General features: G+C 50.1%; 1 protein-coding gene and 1 long non-coding RNA gene across 4 annotated transcripts in view; one reads left to right on the top strand and one right to left on the bottom strand.

Moving 5' to 3' along the window:
* NUP210 (nucleoporin 210) overlaps window positions 1-16,107 on the bottom strand; it is a 100,888-nt gene that overhangs the window by 80,747 nt on the left and 4,034 nt on the right. For both annotated transcript variants that reach the window (XM_081822784.1, XM_081822783.1), the window contains exon 2: window positions 279-415. In XM_081822784.1, the coding sequence (XP_081678910.1) occupies window positions 279-415 (137 nt within the window). The remainder of the gene's footprint in view (window positions 1-278; window positions 416-16,107) is intronic.
* The window catches only part of LOC145721957 (uncharacterized), a 4,832-nt gene continuing 2,367 nt past the window's right edge, over window positions 13,643-16,107 (top strand). Inside the window, exons 1-3 of one of the 2 annotated variants that reach the window (XR_014145993.1) lie at window positions 13,643-14,106; window positions 14,506-14,595; window positions 15,311-15,515. This is a non-coding gene — a long non-coding RNA (uncharacterized LOC145721957). The remainder of the gene's footprint in view (window positions 14,107-14,505; window positions 14,596-15,310; window positions 15,516-16,107) is intronic. The other variant, XR_014145996.1, reaches the window with a different exon arrangement.

Below are 16,107 nucleotides of genomic sequence, written 5' to 3'. Positions count from 1 at the left end.
ATTGCAACAACTTTTTTCATTTTGATTCAATACCCATTGAGGAGTTATTTGGGGAACAAATAATTATTTAGAAATGAAAGGCAGCCTCGACGAGAGGGAAAACAGGACACAGAGCTGGCGGGAGGGGCCCGGGTGGGTCCTGCCTGAGCATCCTCTGACCCAACAAGAGACAGAGCACTGCCCAGCACACTGGCGGGCTGTGTGGCCAAGGTCTCAGTGGGGTGTCTCCCGTCTCTTGTCTCCACCAGGGATTCCCACAGGGCACTCAAAGCTCTTACTGATGTCCTCGGCGAAGATGATGCTGGTCAGGCGGGCAGGCTGGGACAGGCGGGCCTGCACCACTGCCTTCTGGGAGCACTGCGCTTCATCCGCACCCAGCGGCTCGATACTGGCCACCTCCGGCCGGGTCGATGACCTGTGGCAAGAAGGTCAGAATTTATTCTCTGGAGCTACCCCAAGAGGCACAGCTGGGCCCCGAAGCCAAAGCTGCAGTTCCCCATTTGGGGCTTTGTCCCAGACTCAAACACAGAATAGAGGTGGGCAGTGTCCAGGATCTTCCCACCCAGGGAGAAATGGGGCTTGGCTGACACCCCGCTCATAAGAGCGTGACCCCCTGAGTGCATGGGACCTCCACACGCACGCTCCCACTGAGCAAATTAGCCAGGAGACCAAACACATGGGAATAACCTCCACGTTCAGCAGATGGTCGCCTTACAAGACTAGTCTGTGGAACTAGGAATAGTTCTCTCTCAGTGGGAAGACTGCCTCCGGTGTTTGGTTCGGAGGAACTGCCATGGATCTCTGCTGACCTCTGGGCCAGGCCTGGCACATAGCAGGCAAACCTGGAGATCACCGACTGTAAAGATAACAACAATCGTAAAGTCCTGGTGGGCCCGGAGCTGGCATTAAGGTAAGGATGGGGAGAAAGGCAGATAATACATAAATAGACCAGTAAAATCTATGAGAAGCCTTCCCATGGAGAGACAGGACTTGACAACAACAGGATGAAGGGAAGGCACGACTGGGGGAGTGACCCAAGGTCAGCGCCATGGTTTCTCACCTATGACACAGGCTGACGACAGTTTCAGGGTCGAGGGGGGATGGGAATGAGTGGGAATGAGCAGAGCGGATACTACGCAGAGAGTGCTGAGTGAGAATGTGCCGTTATAGTTCTCTGCAGGCAGGGTGCTCCGGGGAGCTGCTGGGGGAGACCTCTCAGTGCCTACCACACAGAGATCTGGTGTTTTGGGCAAGGCTCTGAGGTGGGAGCAGCCAGCAGTACTCCGAGGACAGGAGGGATAGTGTGATCTGAGGCCTGGGACTCAGGTCGAGGAGATGGACAGGGGCCGAGGTCAAGGAGATGGGAGGCACTGGCCAGAGCCTGTGTTCTTAACCACCACCCCAAGCTGCTGATGGCTTTTCTTGAGAATTTTGCAAAATTTGGAGTCTACTCATCAGGGAAATGTAAATCAAAAGCACATCTCACACCTCACACCTGTTAGAGTGGCTATGATCAAAAAGATAAGAGATAACAAGTGTTGGCAAGGATATGGGAGAAAGGGAACCCTCCTGCACTGTTGGTGGGAGTGCAAATTGGTGCAGACACTGTGGAAAACAGCATGGAGGTTCCCTCAAAAAAATTAAAAATAGAACTACCATATGATTCATCAATTCCACTTCTGGGAATGTATCCAAAGCAAATGAAATCACTAACTTGAAAAGATATCTGCACCCCCATGTTTACTGCAGCATTATTCACAATAGACACACAAAAGACATGGAAACAACCTAAGTGTCCATCGATGGTCAAATGGATAAAGAAAATGTGTAACACACACACACACACACACACACACACACACACAGACTGGAATATTACTCAGCCATAAAAAAGAAGGAAATCCTGCCATTTGTGACAACATGGATGGACCTTCAGGGTGTTATGCTCAGTGAAATAAATCAGAGGAAGAAAGACAAATACTGTATGATCTCACTTACGTGTGGACTCTAACGGCAACCAAACTCATAGAAATAGAGAAGAGACTGGTGGCTGCCAGAGGTGGGAGACGGAGGAAATGGGCAAAGGGGATCAAAAGGTACAAACTTCTGGTTATAAACTAAATAAATCCTGGTGATGTAAGGTACAGCATGGTTACTATAGTTAACAGTACTGTACTGCATATTTGAACTTGGCTAAGGAAATAGATCTTAAAAGTTGTCAACATAAGAAAAGAACTGTAACTATGTATAGTGATGGATGGTAACTAGACTTACTGTGATCATTTTGCAATATACACATGTATCAACTCATTATGTTGTACACCTTAAACTAATACTATGTTTTATGTCAATTATAGCTCAGCAAAACTGGAAAAACAAGTCCTTAGAGGAGGTGGCAGGGCTTGAGGTCAAGGAGATGGCAGGAGCTGAGGTCAGGGAGGCACTGGAGGCCACAAGCAAAGAGCTTAGATTATTCTGAGAACAATGACAAGCCACTGGGGGATCTTAAGCAGGTGCACAACCTAATCCGCTGCACATTCTACAGAGCAGAAAACCAGGTGTTGCCCTCAGGGCGCTTACAGTGTAATCCAGGACCCAGAGAAGGGGTGCCCCTGTGCAGAGTGTCCAACACTCATTCCTAGGGGCTGCGCTCAGCACAGTGCCCAGAACACAGCAGGCACTACCCGTCTTTGCTTCCTTCCCAGACCTTCGCTTAAACTCACTGGAACACCATCGATCTGGGGTATTCAGAAAGAAACTTGTAAAAAAAATTAAAAAAAAAAAGCCTGGTGCAAAAAGCAATGGTGTGAAACACAGCCAAAAAGACATCTCCAAGTCGTCTTCTGGCTTGTCACCGAGTGCCCCCCCCCGGGGGCCGGGTGGGCACAGCAGCATGGCCACACACACCTAAGGGTGCCGGCGTGGCACACACATCACAGACCCATGCTGAGCAGCCGGCGGCGCGCCCGGACACGGATCAACACCTCCACTGAAAGGACTCAGAACACAAAGCTCACCCACTGTCAAGGAAGGAACCCCAAGCCCCTGAGGAAATGCACTGCGGTCTCCCCACGGAGGGATTTCCTCTGAGAAAAGAGCCTGCCAGCGACGAAAGAAGGACGACAAAGTGGGCAGGAACACACACCCAGGTAAGGAGGTGAGAGGAGGTGCCCGCGGCAATGAGCCTCGCAGCATGCTAGAAACGCACTCCGTTTAGCTGCTAGCAGCTCTGCGACTCTAAGAGTTTTCTCTTTTCCTTTTCTTTTTTTTTTAAGATTTTATTTATTTGATAAAGCATGAAAGAGAGAGCACGAGTGGCGGCGGGGGGGATGGGCAGATGGAGAAGCAGGCTCCCCACTGAGCCAGAAGCCCGATGCAGAACTCGATCCCAGGACCCTGGGATCATGACCTGAGCGGAAGGCAGTCGCTTAACTGACTGAGCCACACAGGTGCTCCTCTAAGATAGTTTTCAAAGCCTGTTAAACCACACACACACACACACACGTATACACACACAGAACTGAGTGTGGAAACAAGAAAATTAGAAAACTCACACAGAGCATAAGAGACTAAGGAGACAGGACAAAGAAAGGCAATGTGGGATCCTGGGCAGGATCCAGGAGCAGAAAAAGAACCCCCATGGGAAAACTGCCATGAAGTCTAGATGTTGGTGACTATTCAGTGTTAATTTCTTCATTTTGACCAACGTTCCTGGTTGTGTAACATATGAACTTTAGGGGAAGCTGGGTAAAGGGTATAAGGAAATCTCTGTATTATCTTTGCACCTTTTCTGTAAATCTAAAATTATTCCACAATTTAAAATTTAAAAAAAAATGACAAGGGGGAATGGATAAACAGGGAAAGCACAGAGGATTTTTAGGGCATGAAACTATTCTGTATGATATTATGATGGTGACGCAAGTCGTTATATGTTTGTCCAAACCCACAGAATGTATGACACCAAGTATGAGCCATGATGTAAGCTATAGACTTTGGGTGACAATGATGTGTGGATTTGGTTCACTGATTGCAACAAATGTTGACAGTGGGGAATGTGGCAGGGGACATGATATGGGAAATCTCTGTAATTTTGGCTCAATTTCTGTGAAGCTAAAACTGCTCTAAAAAATCTATTGCCCACTTCTCTGTTTGAGAAACAACGTGGTCTATGTCTTGTTCAATGGCCCCTGGTGGCCAGACATCGGGGCTCCCGGTCTGGGCTGAAAATGCCTCCCCAGTCTCTGAATCTCAGCCTCCTCAAGAGTGAAATAGGGGCAGCCACCTCTCCTCCCGTTGCCTGACAGCAACGAGTTAACCTGAGAGAAGAACGGAGTTAGCCCAGGTTAAGCCGGAGAGGCCGGAGAGTCCCTCTCCCGCATCCCCCCACACCACTGAGAGGCCCCGCCAGGCTCAGGACCTGGCTGGAGACACCACACCTCTCACTCCAGGCCAGGTTAAGTCCAGGTGTGGGCCTTAAAGCAGCCCTGTCCAAGAGAAATATGGCAGATCACATTTAGCGGTTTTTAATTGCCTTGTTAACAAAAGGAACAGGTGAAATGAATTTAATAGACTTGTTTAGAGCAGTTTTAGCTTCGTGCAAAATTGAGCGCTAAGTGTACGGAGAGTTCCCATACTCTCTACCCACCCCCCAAACACACACACTGCCTTCCCTGTTGTCAACATGCCTCATGGGAGGGCACATTTGTGACAACTGGAGAACCCACACTGACACATCACTACTGCCCAGAGCCTCCAGTTTACGTGGGGGTTCATTCTCAGGGTTGTACAGTCTGCGTATGAGGACATGTATCCACCATCTATAACCTCACACTGAACAGCTTCACTGCCCTAAAAATCCTGTACTCCACCAATTCATCCCTATTTTTTTAAGTTCCTATTAAAAAGCCATATTAAAGTAATAGGTGAGGGGCGCCCGGGTGGCTCCGTTGGCTAAGCATCTGCCTTTGGCTCAGGTCATGATCCCGGGGTCCTGGGATCGAGCCCCACATCGGGCGTCGGGCTCCCTACTCAGCGGGGAATCTGCTTCTCCCTCTGCCCCTCCCCACCGCTTGTGCTCACTCTCTAATAAATAAATTTAAAAAATAAAAATTAAAAAAATAAAGTAATAGGTGAATTAATTTAACTAAGGATGTAACCCAACATATGCCAGATGCCATCACCTCGACACATGGCCCAGCTGCCCCGCGGGCACTCATCACCACATGAGGAGAGTGGTGAAGGCAGAGGACTGGTCTGCAGATGGACAGTCAGGCAGGCAAACACTGCTCCCAACACACCACTTGTCCTGGGGATATCTTCTTTTTATTTATTTATTTATTTATTTTATTTGAGAGAGAGAGAATGAGAGACAGAGAGCACGAGAGGGAAGAGGGCAGAGGGAGAAGCAGACCCCCTGCTGAGCAGGGAGCCCGATATGGGACTCGATCCCGGGACTCCAGGATCATGACCTGAGCTGAAGGCAGTCGCTTAACCAACTGAGCCACCCAGGCGCCCCGGCCTGGGGATATCTTCTAATCCCTGCCAAACACCGGCCTGGGAGCTGGTGGGCGCTGGGAGCTCTTAGCACCTCTTGAGAAAGTTCTCTCCCTCTTCACACTTAGGGCTGATACAAGGGCGCTAGGTGCAGCCTCCAGATAAGACAAAGCAGCTGCCTGGAAGGGGGCACCCACTGCATCCTGGGGCCTGTGGTGAACAGGCTGTCCCCGGGGCCCAGCCCGAGACAGTGGGATCCCATGCAGGGGAGGCAGCCTCCAGTCCCTGCACCTGCTCACCTCGGCTAAGTTGGGGCAATGGGAGCCACACTCCCTCCTCACCGGGCAGCTGGGGGGGGCCAGAAAGCACCTCACGAGAAATGCTAAAGTGCCGAGAAACGTCAGCAGGTGTGGCGGGCGCTCAGGATTTGGGCAGACCGTACCACATCCCCCTCCCACTGATGTCTCCCCCGAATTCTCTCTGGGCTCCAGTATGCCGCGTCTGAAGCTGGAAGGGCTCCTGCCAGGCCCCGACAGTTTACAACAGCCTCGGGTGGTGTTTCTGTTACCAACAGAAGGGCTCTCTCTTTTCAGTTATCTGATCTTTCTGGCACATCCTGAGGCCTGCCTACTTTGGCCGTACTTTTAAGAGGCACAAAAGAACCACAGAATCCAGCGATTATGTGCCCCTGTCATGGCGAGGTTGGAATGCAATTACGAATGAAAAAGCACATTCGAAAGTGTTTGCCGGGAACTTGTCGGGCAGGTACCCTCGGGACTCCCAACTCCAACTAGAGACTGCCACCGGTGGGGGGTGAAAACACCAGGTGGCGGTAACAGACTAGAAACAAGGACAGAAATTGTTGACAATGGCTAATTCTGATGGTAGGAGTACGGGTATTCATTATTCTTTGTTCTCTTTTGTACTATTTCAACTTCTAAATGCAAACATTTCCCCCTAACAGTGGACATAACTTAGAGAACTACTGCTGTGCCCTCACTGTTCAGAAAAGTAAACTGAGGCTCAGAGAGAAGAGGGGACTGGTTATAGGCCATGCCGAGGGCCGGGGCCAGGACATACGTGATCCAAGGCCAAATTTGGTGTTTTCTGCTATTCAAGTCCCCTCCCGGCTACACAGAAGTGTGGCCTCTGCATCCCACAGCTCTCCAGGTGGGCTCAGAACACCCTACAGATACATGCTCCTGGAGAGTCAGGCTGGCTCCTTCCGGGGCTGGGCATGGAAGGGCTGGCCACACATAGGCAATTCTGGAATGTTTCTGCTTCCAGGATCTGGCAAGAGATGAATCACCTTCTACAGAGAGGGAGGACGGGTAATTCTTGAGACATAGTTGTTAATCACATTGAGCCAGGCAGACAGAGACAGGGAGCACCAGAGGAGATAAGAGAGGGATGATGGGCAGGAGCACCTCATATCTGGCTAGTGCTGAGACCTCTGGGGACCATTTTTTGATTAAAATAAAAAGTTAAAAAGTATGGGCACTTGGCTGGTCAGTTGGAAGAGCATGTGACTTGATCTCGGGGTCGTGAGTTCGAGCCCCATGTTGGGTGTAGAGATTACTTAAGTAAATAAAACTTTAAAAATATATATATGGGGGCACCTGGGTGGCTCAGTTGGTTAAGCATGTGCCTTCAGCTCAGGTCATAATCCTGGGATCCTGGGATCGAGCCCTGCGTTAGTGAGGAGTGTGCTTCTCCCTCTCCCTTCCCCTGCTTGTTCTCTGTCTCTCTCTCTCAAATAAATAAAATCTTTAAAAAAAAAATAAATAAATAAATATATATGTGTGCTGGGGGAGTATGATAATTAATCTTATGTGTCAGCTTGACTGGGCCAAGAGGTTACTTGGGCAAACATTATTCTGGGTGTTTCTACAAGGGTATTTTTGGATGAGATTCACATTTAAACCTGTAGACTGAGTAAAGCAGATTGTCCTAATGTCGGTGGGCCTCACCCAATCAGTTGAAGGCCTGAATAGACCAAAGAGGCTGACCCTCCTCCAAGTAAGAAATAATTTCTCTTGCCTGACCGCCTTTGAATTGGGACACTGGCTTATTCCTGCCTTCAGACTCAAACTGAAACACCAGTTTTTCCTGGGTCTGCAGCCTGTCAGCCTTTTGGATGGCTCTCCAGGGTCTCTAGCTTGCCAACTCACCCTGCAGATCTTGGGCCTTCTGAGCCTCCATAATCACATGGGCCAATTCCTTATACTAAATTTCTTTATATATAATAAAATGATATGCTATCGGTCCTGTTTCTCTAGAGAATCCTTACGAATACAGAGAGAGGGTAGAAGATAACAAAGGGAATTGTCCACCATGTGTTAAACCTAGAGCTGAATACTTCTAACCATCAGATTACTTACCCTCCAGCAGGTCTATCTGGGAAAATGAAACTGAGGCTCAGAGAGGTCTGGCAATTTCCCCAAAGCCACACAGCTGTAAGTGGCAGGGCCAGGGATCACAGCAACAGGTCAGGTATTTCTCCCATTACGTGATGTGTTCCCCAGGGTATGACACACACAACACCAGACAGGATACACAGATGAACTATTTTTAATGGGCTCTTTATGTATTTCAATTATTATTATTATTCTTTCATTTTAAAGTGTTGTAGGAAAAACAAACACAGCAAACTTGTGCACTCATAAATGTTAATACTGATGACAACGTCAATATCCAAAAAAGTGAGCCATTTTGTAGGAAATAGTAAATTCCAATATAGGCCCTACATAAAAAAAGGCCCACGCCTGACAGTGGCAGGAAGCGTCTGCAGTTTGGCAGGGGGGGATGCTGTGGGTGCAGGGAGAGTGAGGGACGGAGCCTCACCCCCCGGCCACACCTTCTCTCTGGTGCTACTGTATCCACTGCCATTTTCCAAGGTTTCCAGAAACACAAGGACAGCACAGCCTTACACAGCAGTGTCAGCAGCTCTGAACACCAGGGAAGTCCCCTCTCTGGTTGGGTCGGTCCCCTGAAAGGGACAGAGGAAAGGGTGAACCGTGCACCGCGTGACACAAAGCTAGCAAGCAGCCGAACACAACCCGGGCAACGGCGCATGAGATCCTCAGGAAGGACTGGGGCGGGATGGGGGGAGGGAGGGAAGGAGGGGACAGGGCTCAGAGACAGACAAGTACTAACTATGCCTGGGAGGCAGGTCCGCATGTTGGCCTGACAGCTGAGATGCCCAGTGTCACCTGCACCCACGGAAGTCAGGTCCCTGCTACCAGAGCCCAATTCATTTGCATACACAAGCATTGTGTTCCACCAAAGAAACAGGTCCTGGCTCGTACAGCTTTTCTGCCAAAGAGCCTTCCTCTGCCCCCACCCCCCCAGTTTAAATTAACTGCCACTCTGCAGAAAGAATTCGTGGTGTGGCAACTTGCACATACGTGGCTCCTCTGTACATCTCAGCTAGCCGTCAGCAGGTCTGCCCACCCTCCCACATACCAGCACTCACCCCCACCCATAGGACAGGTTCCAAGGGCTTCCTCGGACCCCTGGTGCAGTCTGGTAAGCAGCACTTAGTGATGGTGTCTGCTTGCTGCAAGGGGAAGTCCTAAGATAGTGGTGTGCTGCCACTCACCTGCTGTGTGACCTTAAGCAAACGATTTAACCTCTCTGGGCCTCTGTTTCTTCATCCACACAGTGGAATAAAAATCATTCCTGGCACAAAGGATTGGGGTGGATTAGATGGGACAGAAAATATAAAGCTCTCATCATGGGCCTTGTACATAGTAAGCTCCCAAGTTCAGGAAATAGAAGGAGGTTCCCAAATGAGGGGTCTTTGGTGCGATTCGGACCACAAGAACTTTGCTTTTTAAAGAAAGTTAGACAGGGGCACCTGGTTGGCTCAGTTGGTGGAGTGTGCGGCTCTTGATCTCGGAGTTGTGAGTTTGAGCCCCGTGTTGGGTGTAGAGATTACTTAAAAATGAAATCTTAAAAATAAATGAAGGCAGACAGGCAGCAGGCAGACAATGCAGGTCCTTCTATATCGTGATCATTTATGCCTCACCCTGTCCATCCCCTTCCCTGAGTGAAGCCTGATCCTAGTCCCTGTTGTCAGGGCACCCATGACAGCTTCATCATGGGTCCCCGTCCCCAGCCCCAACAGCAGATATCCTCAGAACCACAAGCAAAGATTCAGGCCCAAGACAGGGCTGCTGACCCAAGGCCGCAACGCTGGCAAGATCCCAAGCCACTGGACTTGGAGTCTAACCTCTGCTCGGAAGCCCGCCCCTCCCCCCCGCCCCCTCCCCCTCGCCCTTGCTCCCAGCTCTGGCACCTCCATCCCTTTCCTGCTGTTGTTCTGGCCACTTCACACACCCTTCTCCAAGCTCTCCCGCTGCACAGCCTTCACGGCTCACCGTAAATGGCAACTCTTCCAGGGACCCCTCCCCAAGCCTCCTCCCCCATCTCCTCTCAGCCCCCACAGCCCCAGTGGTCCTCCTTGGGGTCATTCATTCATTCAGTCATCGAATCCATATTTACTGGGTCATATGCCATATTCCAGGTACTGGTCTAAGCACCGGGGATACACCAAAGTACAAATTATGCATTAATCCCCACCTTCGTGGAGCTTACATCTCAGTGGGAAACAAGAACAAACAAAACGAGTAAGTGAATATAGGATCTTACACAATAGGGCTATGGACAGACATAAAGCAGGGATGGGAAAGGCAGGATGGTCAGAGGAAGCCTAACAGAGGGGGTGACATATGAACACAGCCTCAGATGTCTCTGAAGGAGAGGCAGATGTTGGCTCTTCGAATATCTGGGAGAAGAGCATTCAAGGCAAAAGGATCAGCAAGCCCAAATGGCTCAAGGCAATGGCTCAGCAATGACCCTCTTCCTTGTCCAACTTCCCTCAGAGACAGTGTGAGGACAGAGCCTGTGGCTTGTTCATTTCTTGCCTCCACTGCCCCTAGCACAAGACTCTGGTACACGTTCCTGTAGATGCCCTTTATCAGGTTATAGATTCTCTTCTATTCCTAGGTGCTACAGATTTTTATCATGAATGGGCACTGAATGCTCTGCACCTATGGAGACAATTAATCATATGGCTTTTCTTTGAATTCTATGGATGTGGTGAATTACACTGCTTGTTAATGTTAAACCAACCTTGCATTCCTGGGATTTACCCCAGTGGATCATGGTGACTCATCACCCTTTTTAATATTTTTCTGGGTTTGATTTATTATTTTGTGAAAGAATTTTGTGCTTTTCCCTGTGGAATTTTTCTTATAATGTTTTTGTCTGGTTTGCAATCAGTGGAATGCAGGCCTCATAAAAATGACCTAGGAAATAACCACTCCTTGTCTCTTTCCTGAAAGAGTTTATAAAAAAAAAACTTGTACTACTCCTTCCTTAAATTTTTCATAGGATTTACAGACAGGCCATCTGGGCTTGGAATTTTCTTTAGGAGAAGGTTTTTAATTATAAGCTTAATTTCACCAAATGTCCTAAATGGAACGGGAGGCAAGGAGGATGTCATTCCCGTAGGGGGACCTGTGCTGGATTTTGGCTGCCCAGCCTCCATCCACCTCTTTCAGTAATGGCACCCAGCTTTTCCGTGGGCACTGCCTCTCCTCCGCTCGCAGACCATAAGGCTCCAGAGTGCTTACACTCCTCCGCACACTAGGAGGCAGGTGGCTGCGGTCTGGCCAATAGGCTCTGTGCTCACCTGGCAGGAGAGGGGTTCAGACGCAGGCATGTGCCCAGGTGAGTCAGCCAGAATGGCTGCTGTGTATAGCCTGTGCCCCACTAGACTTGACTCTGGGGGCTGTATGGCTGGACCTGTGACCTTGCTACCCCAGGAGAGCACCTGGCCAAAGCCAAGACACGAGGACCGAGAACCCAGGTCCTGTTGACAATCGCATAAACCCCTGCAGGACAGAAGCGGGAAACAAATTCCACCGGGGCTTCCAGTTCCGGAAGCCAACGCAACATTCCTGTTTTATTTAAACTATTTTGGCTTGAGTTTCCTGTTGCATATAGTCAGAAGAGCTAGACAAAAGAAACACCCCTGACTGAATTCTTTAAGGCTTACTGCTTGATTTCATTCAGACTACTGGTATTTTTTTTTTTAAAAGCAAAAAACAGACAAAAAACCCCTTGTATTTATTAGGTGCTTATTCTGTCAGGCACAGAGCAAAATGCACCCCAAATGTTTCATGTGCCCCGAATATCCTATTAAAACCCCCATTTGGGGGCACCTGGGTGGTGGCTCAGTCAGTTGAACGTCCAACTCTTGATCTCAGCTCAAGTCTTGATCTCGGGGTCATGAATTCTCAGGGCCCCGTGTTGGGCTCCACATTGGGTGTGGAGCCTACTTAAAAATAAAATAAAACAAAAAACTATCTGATACCTGAGGAGACCTCCACACGGATATTAAGTCACCAGCCCAAGGTCACATTCCTAGAAAAACGGTTCAGTCCAGCCTGGTCCTAGACCCCTGGTCCGGACACTGCCCTACTCCCTTGGGCTGAATGCACAACTATTCAAAACAGGGCCAAAGGCCTTGGCGCCTACCTGGGGCTGCCCATGGGGAGGGCCTGGGCTCCCAGATTTTGGCAGAACATGGCCTCAACCCTCTCCTGAATCACTACCCCACCTATATCTTTCATACTGCTTTTGAAAAGTGTCATGGGTTTTATGAAACCAACCACTGGCTGAGAAGCGCCGGCATGTTTCTGCGTGCACCCCAGAATCAAGCCGGCTCTGGGGTCAGCGCCCTGGTTTTGAATGTGGCTCTTCCAATCACCGGCTCCTGACCCCTGGCTCCCCATTTGTGCAGTGAGTAGTCATTCTTACCAAAAAGGGTTTTGTTTTGTTTTTAGGATTAAGTGGGGAAATAATACAAAGGGATGGGCAAAAAAAACCAAAAAACAAAAAACACAACAACAACTGATTCTGCTATTTTGGTTCCCACTGTCACACACCCCTCTGCAATATGTGAAGCCTCTGGATGTGCATCTCTAGCCCGTGGGGCAGCCGGCAGGACACCTGCTCGTCTGCCCACCTGTCCCCACCTCCAGGCCCCCTTCTGTATGCTGCCCTCCCGGTCCAGTCACAGCCAGGTAAGCCTTGTATCCTTTTCTTATTTTTTCTTTTAAATTGATCCTTCTTTAAAGAAAAAGTACTTTAAAAGGAAACCTTGTATCACTAGCGTAAATGGACAGCCCGTATTATTTGCCATACATCTCAGGTAACCATAAAAACAAACATGAATCAAAACAATGTTGCTAGACTCTGGGGGGAGGGGGACACGGTGGCCTGCAAAGGTTCTGGGCCCATCTGCCTGCTCTCAAGAGACAGGCAAATATTCAAAGGTGTTCAGGAAAGAGAATGGTGGTTTCCAGGGGCTGCGGCGGGGAGGCAGAGGGAGAGTTCCTGTCTGATGGGAACAGAGTCTCAGTTGAGGATTACGGACAAGTCCTGGAGTTAGAGGGTGGTGATGGTGGCACAACGGTGAGAATTTGCTTAATGCTACTGAACTGTGTACCTACAGATGATTAAGATGCTAAATTTTACAATATGTGTATCTTACCACAATTAAAAAAAAAAAACAACAAAAAGGTAAATAGCATATTGGCACCAGAAATAAACTTTTATTTTGAGGAACTCTAAAGGACCGACAGTGGATTTTGAAAGGGTAAATCTTTCCCATTCCCAATGTTGCACGGGGCCTGCTCACACACCATGTGTCGGGCGCGTTGGCGCCCCGCTGCCGTGGGGGGAGCCAGTCCCCACTCCTCAGAACACAGGCACGGGAGCTGGGCAGGGGAACCCAAGGACGTGGGAGGGTCAGGCCAGAAAGCGAGAGTCCAGAAAGGAGAAGTGAGAGATGTACTAAGAGCAGGGGTGGGTGGGGGCAGAAGAAAGCACAGCCCCCCACCATCTACCTGCAGGCTCTAGCCCCTCTGCAGCAGAGGCAGGGCCTGCAGGGAGGAAGCCACCCAGAGGGGCTGGCAGAGCAGACCGCAAAGGAAGCAAGAAGAAAACAACCCAGTACCAGGTCAACTCAAGTCAACACACACTTCCTGGCACCGCCCTCCACGGCTCGTTGAAGAGAATTGAGCAAGTCCCCACCAGCCCTGCAGGAACCAGAACTACGGGTAGCCCTTGAGGCGGATGCAGAGCAGAGAGCAAGGCCCTGAGAACCAACTGGTCCCAGGCTACCACGGCCCAAGTCCTGACCCTGGCAAGCCCCTCCCTGTCTCCTAACCACAGCCCACAGGGTTCCACATGGCCGGCCGCTGCCAAGCTCTCTAACCTCACACTTCCCCTCACCAGACATGCCTTCTCTGTGCTCTGCCAGCCAGTGTGGCCCCTCCTCAGGGCCTTTGCACTTGCTGCTCCCTCCGGCTGTACCCGCTTAGGTCCCAGGTCAGCTTCAGGGAGGGCACGCTGTTTTATGTCCTTCACAGACTTACCGCCACACGAAATGCAGCCATTCCTTTCATCTTAGTCGGTTATTTAACTCTCCCAACCAGCTCCAGGCTCCAGGGAAGCAGGCCGCCATCTTCTTCACTATCCCATGACCCAGGACCAGGAACGTGCCTGGATCAGTTCTAAGTCACAAATATTCATCACCTGGTAAGTGGACCCCCAACCCTCATGGGTGAAATCTGTATTGCTGATCAGTGCTTGCCCCCACCTCCACCCCCGCCACAGGTGTTTGGGCAGGATGGTTCCTCACAGCGAGCACTGGTGGGCCTCTGGCCGAATGAAACCCACTTTTTGGGTTAAGCTTTCACACTGTAAATTTTTTATTTTAATGTTAGTGCCTAATTCTCCAGTTTCCCCTGGGTTCTCCTGCCTCCTCACCTGTCCAGCTACCCACATGTGACCAGCCTCCGTCCTGCAGGCTGAGTGGGAGCTCAGCAGAAGGCAGCCGGGCTGGATGACTTTCCAGCTCAGCGCAGTGTGTAGAGTGGGTTTCAGAAGAGCCAGAGGAAACCCTCTCCCTCACCCTTTCTCTCCCACTTTCCCCAGGCTGCAATGGGACCGGCTGCTTCCTTCCACGGGGGGCGGGCAGAGAGGCCCCCGGAGGTGCTGCTGGCCTTGGACCTCGCACCACTACAGGTCAGCAAGGACAGAGGGACTGTTGGCTCTTTCATGCCCACGGATTCCCAAGGGGGAGTGGAGGTGCGTGGGACACAACACACACCAAGGACAAGTTCCACTGTGTGGGGACCCATGCAGCCGGAAGGGCTCCCATTTACCTCCCCAAGAATCCTCATACCTGTGGCTGAGAAGGGCACCCTGCTTCAGGACCAAGCCTGGCAGACACACCAGGCAGCTCCAGAGTGCCCCGGGGGAGACTTTCCGGAACAGGAAAGGGGGAGAATTCTGGGCACAGCGGTTTAGTGGGGGCCATGGGATGCCCTTTACCAGGCTGATGCGCCTCCCCTCAGCAGGGGGCAGCGCGGCAGCTCATGGTGTACGAATAGAACCTTGTCCAGTCAGACACCCCCGGCCAAGAAGCCTGCCTCACCCGGAGGCCCGGGAGGTTGCACAACACCCCCTTCCCCCGGCAGCAGCCAATGGCTGGCTGATCATGGGTGACAGAAGAGCTCAAAAGCTTGCTCTCCCCCTTACCTCAAGGAGGTGGACCTGAGGTGGAATTCAACTCCACAGGGTCCCAAGGGTCACAATGACTTTCTCTGGGACCCCATCCTTGCTCATCTCCTTTCTCTTCCCTATCCTGCCTCCCAGGAGAACACCCTCTCAAATAAAGCACCCACAACCAAATCCTCACCTCAGGCTGTACCAACCTAAGACACTCACTTTCTCCAAGACAGGGCAGCCCACTGGGGAAACCAGAACACCTTGGGACTTCAACCACAGGGAAAAGCATGAGCAGATGATGGAACAGCTACCAAGCAGAATGGTGCTCAGACACCTAAAGCTTAGGAAGATAATGAAGCACCGGAGAAAAATATTTGAGTCTTAATGTGAGCTGGTGGTTGGCAGAGGAGGGTACCGAGTGGCCCAAACACCAGGTACGAGCTCCAAGGGGGAAAATTAGTGACTAGAAGGAAGCCCAAGTGGTGACTGGCTGTGTTACAGTTGAAGGATTACAGTATATTTCTCTTTTTCTTTACTTTCCCAATTTTCTATATAATGTCATTTTGTATATAAAAGGATACCTTAAAAAAAAAAAAAAAGATTTAGGGCACCTGGCTAGCTCAGTTGGTGAAGCACGCAACTCTTGATTTCGCGGTGGTGACTTTAAGCCTCATGTTGATTACTTAAAAATAAAATCTTAAAAAAAAAAAAAAGACCTAATGAAAGATACTTCATGGAACACTTTCAAAAACACAAAATAGTAAGAAAGAATAAGAAACTTAACTCATAACCAGCAATGCAACTGGAAGGATTCAATCAGTGTCCGGCAAATACAACCGAGGCCGCAAGCCCCTGAATGGGGTGGGAATGGGGGTGTCCCTGTGGGCTCCCACACAACTCAGAGACTTCGCCACAGATGTTCCTCAACCTATGATGGGGCTAGGCCCCGATAAACCCATCTGAAGTTGAAAATATCGCAAGTCGAAATTGCCTTTAATACACCAAACATACCAAACATCATAGTGT

Source organism: Leptonychotes weddellii, chromosome 1 (genome assembly GCF_054177405.1).
Source record: "Leptonychotes weddellii isolate Sample4059 chromosome 1, ASM5417740v2, whole genome shotgun sequence".
NCBI lineage: Eukaryota > Metazoa > Chordata > Mammalia > Carnivora > Phocidae > Leptonychotes > Leptonychotes weddellii.
Note: the sequence above shows the minus strand (reverse complement) of the source record. Positions and strands in the feature narration are given on the sequence as shown.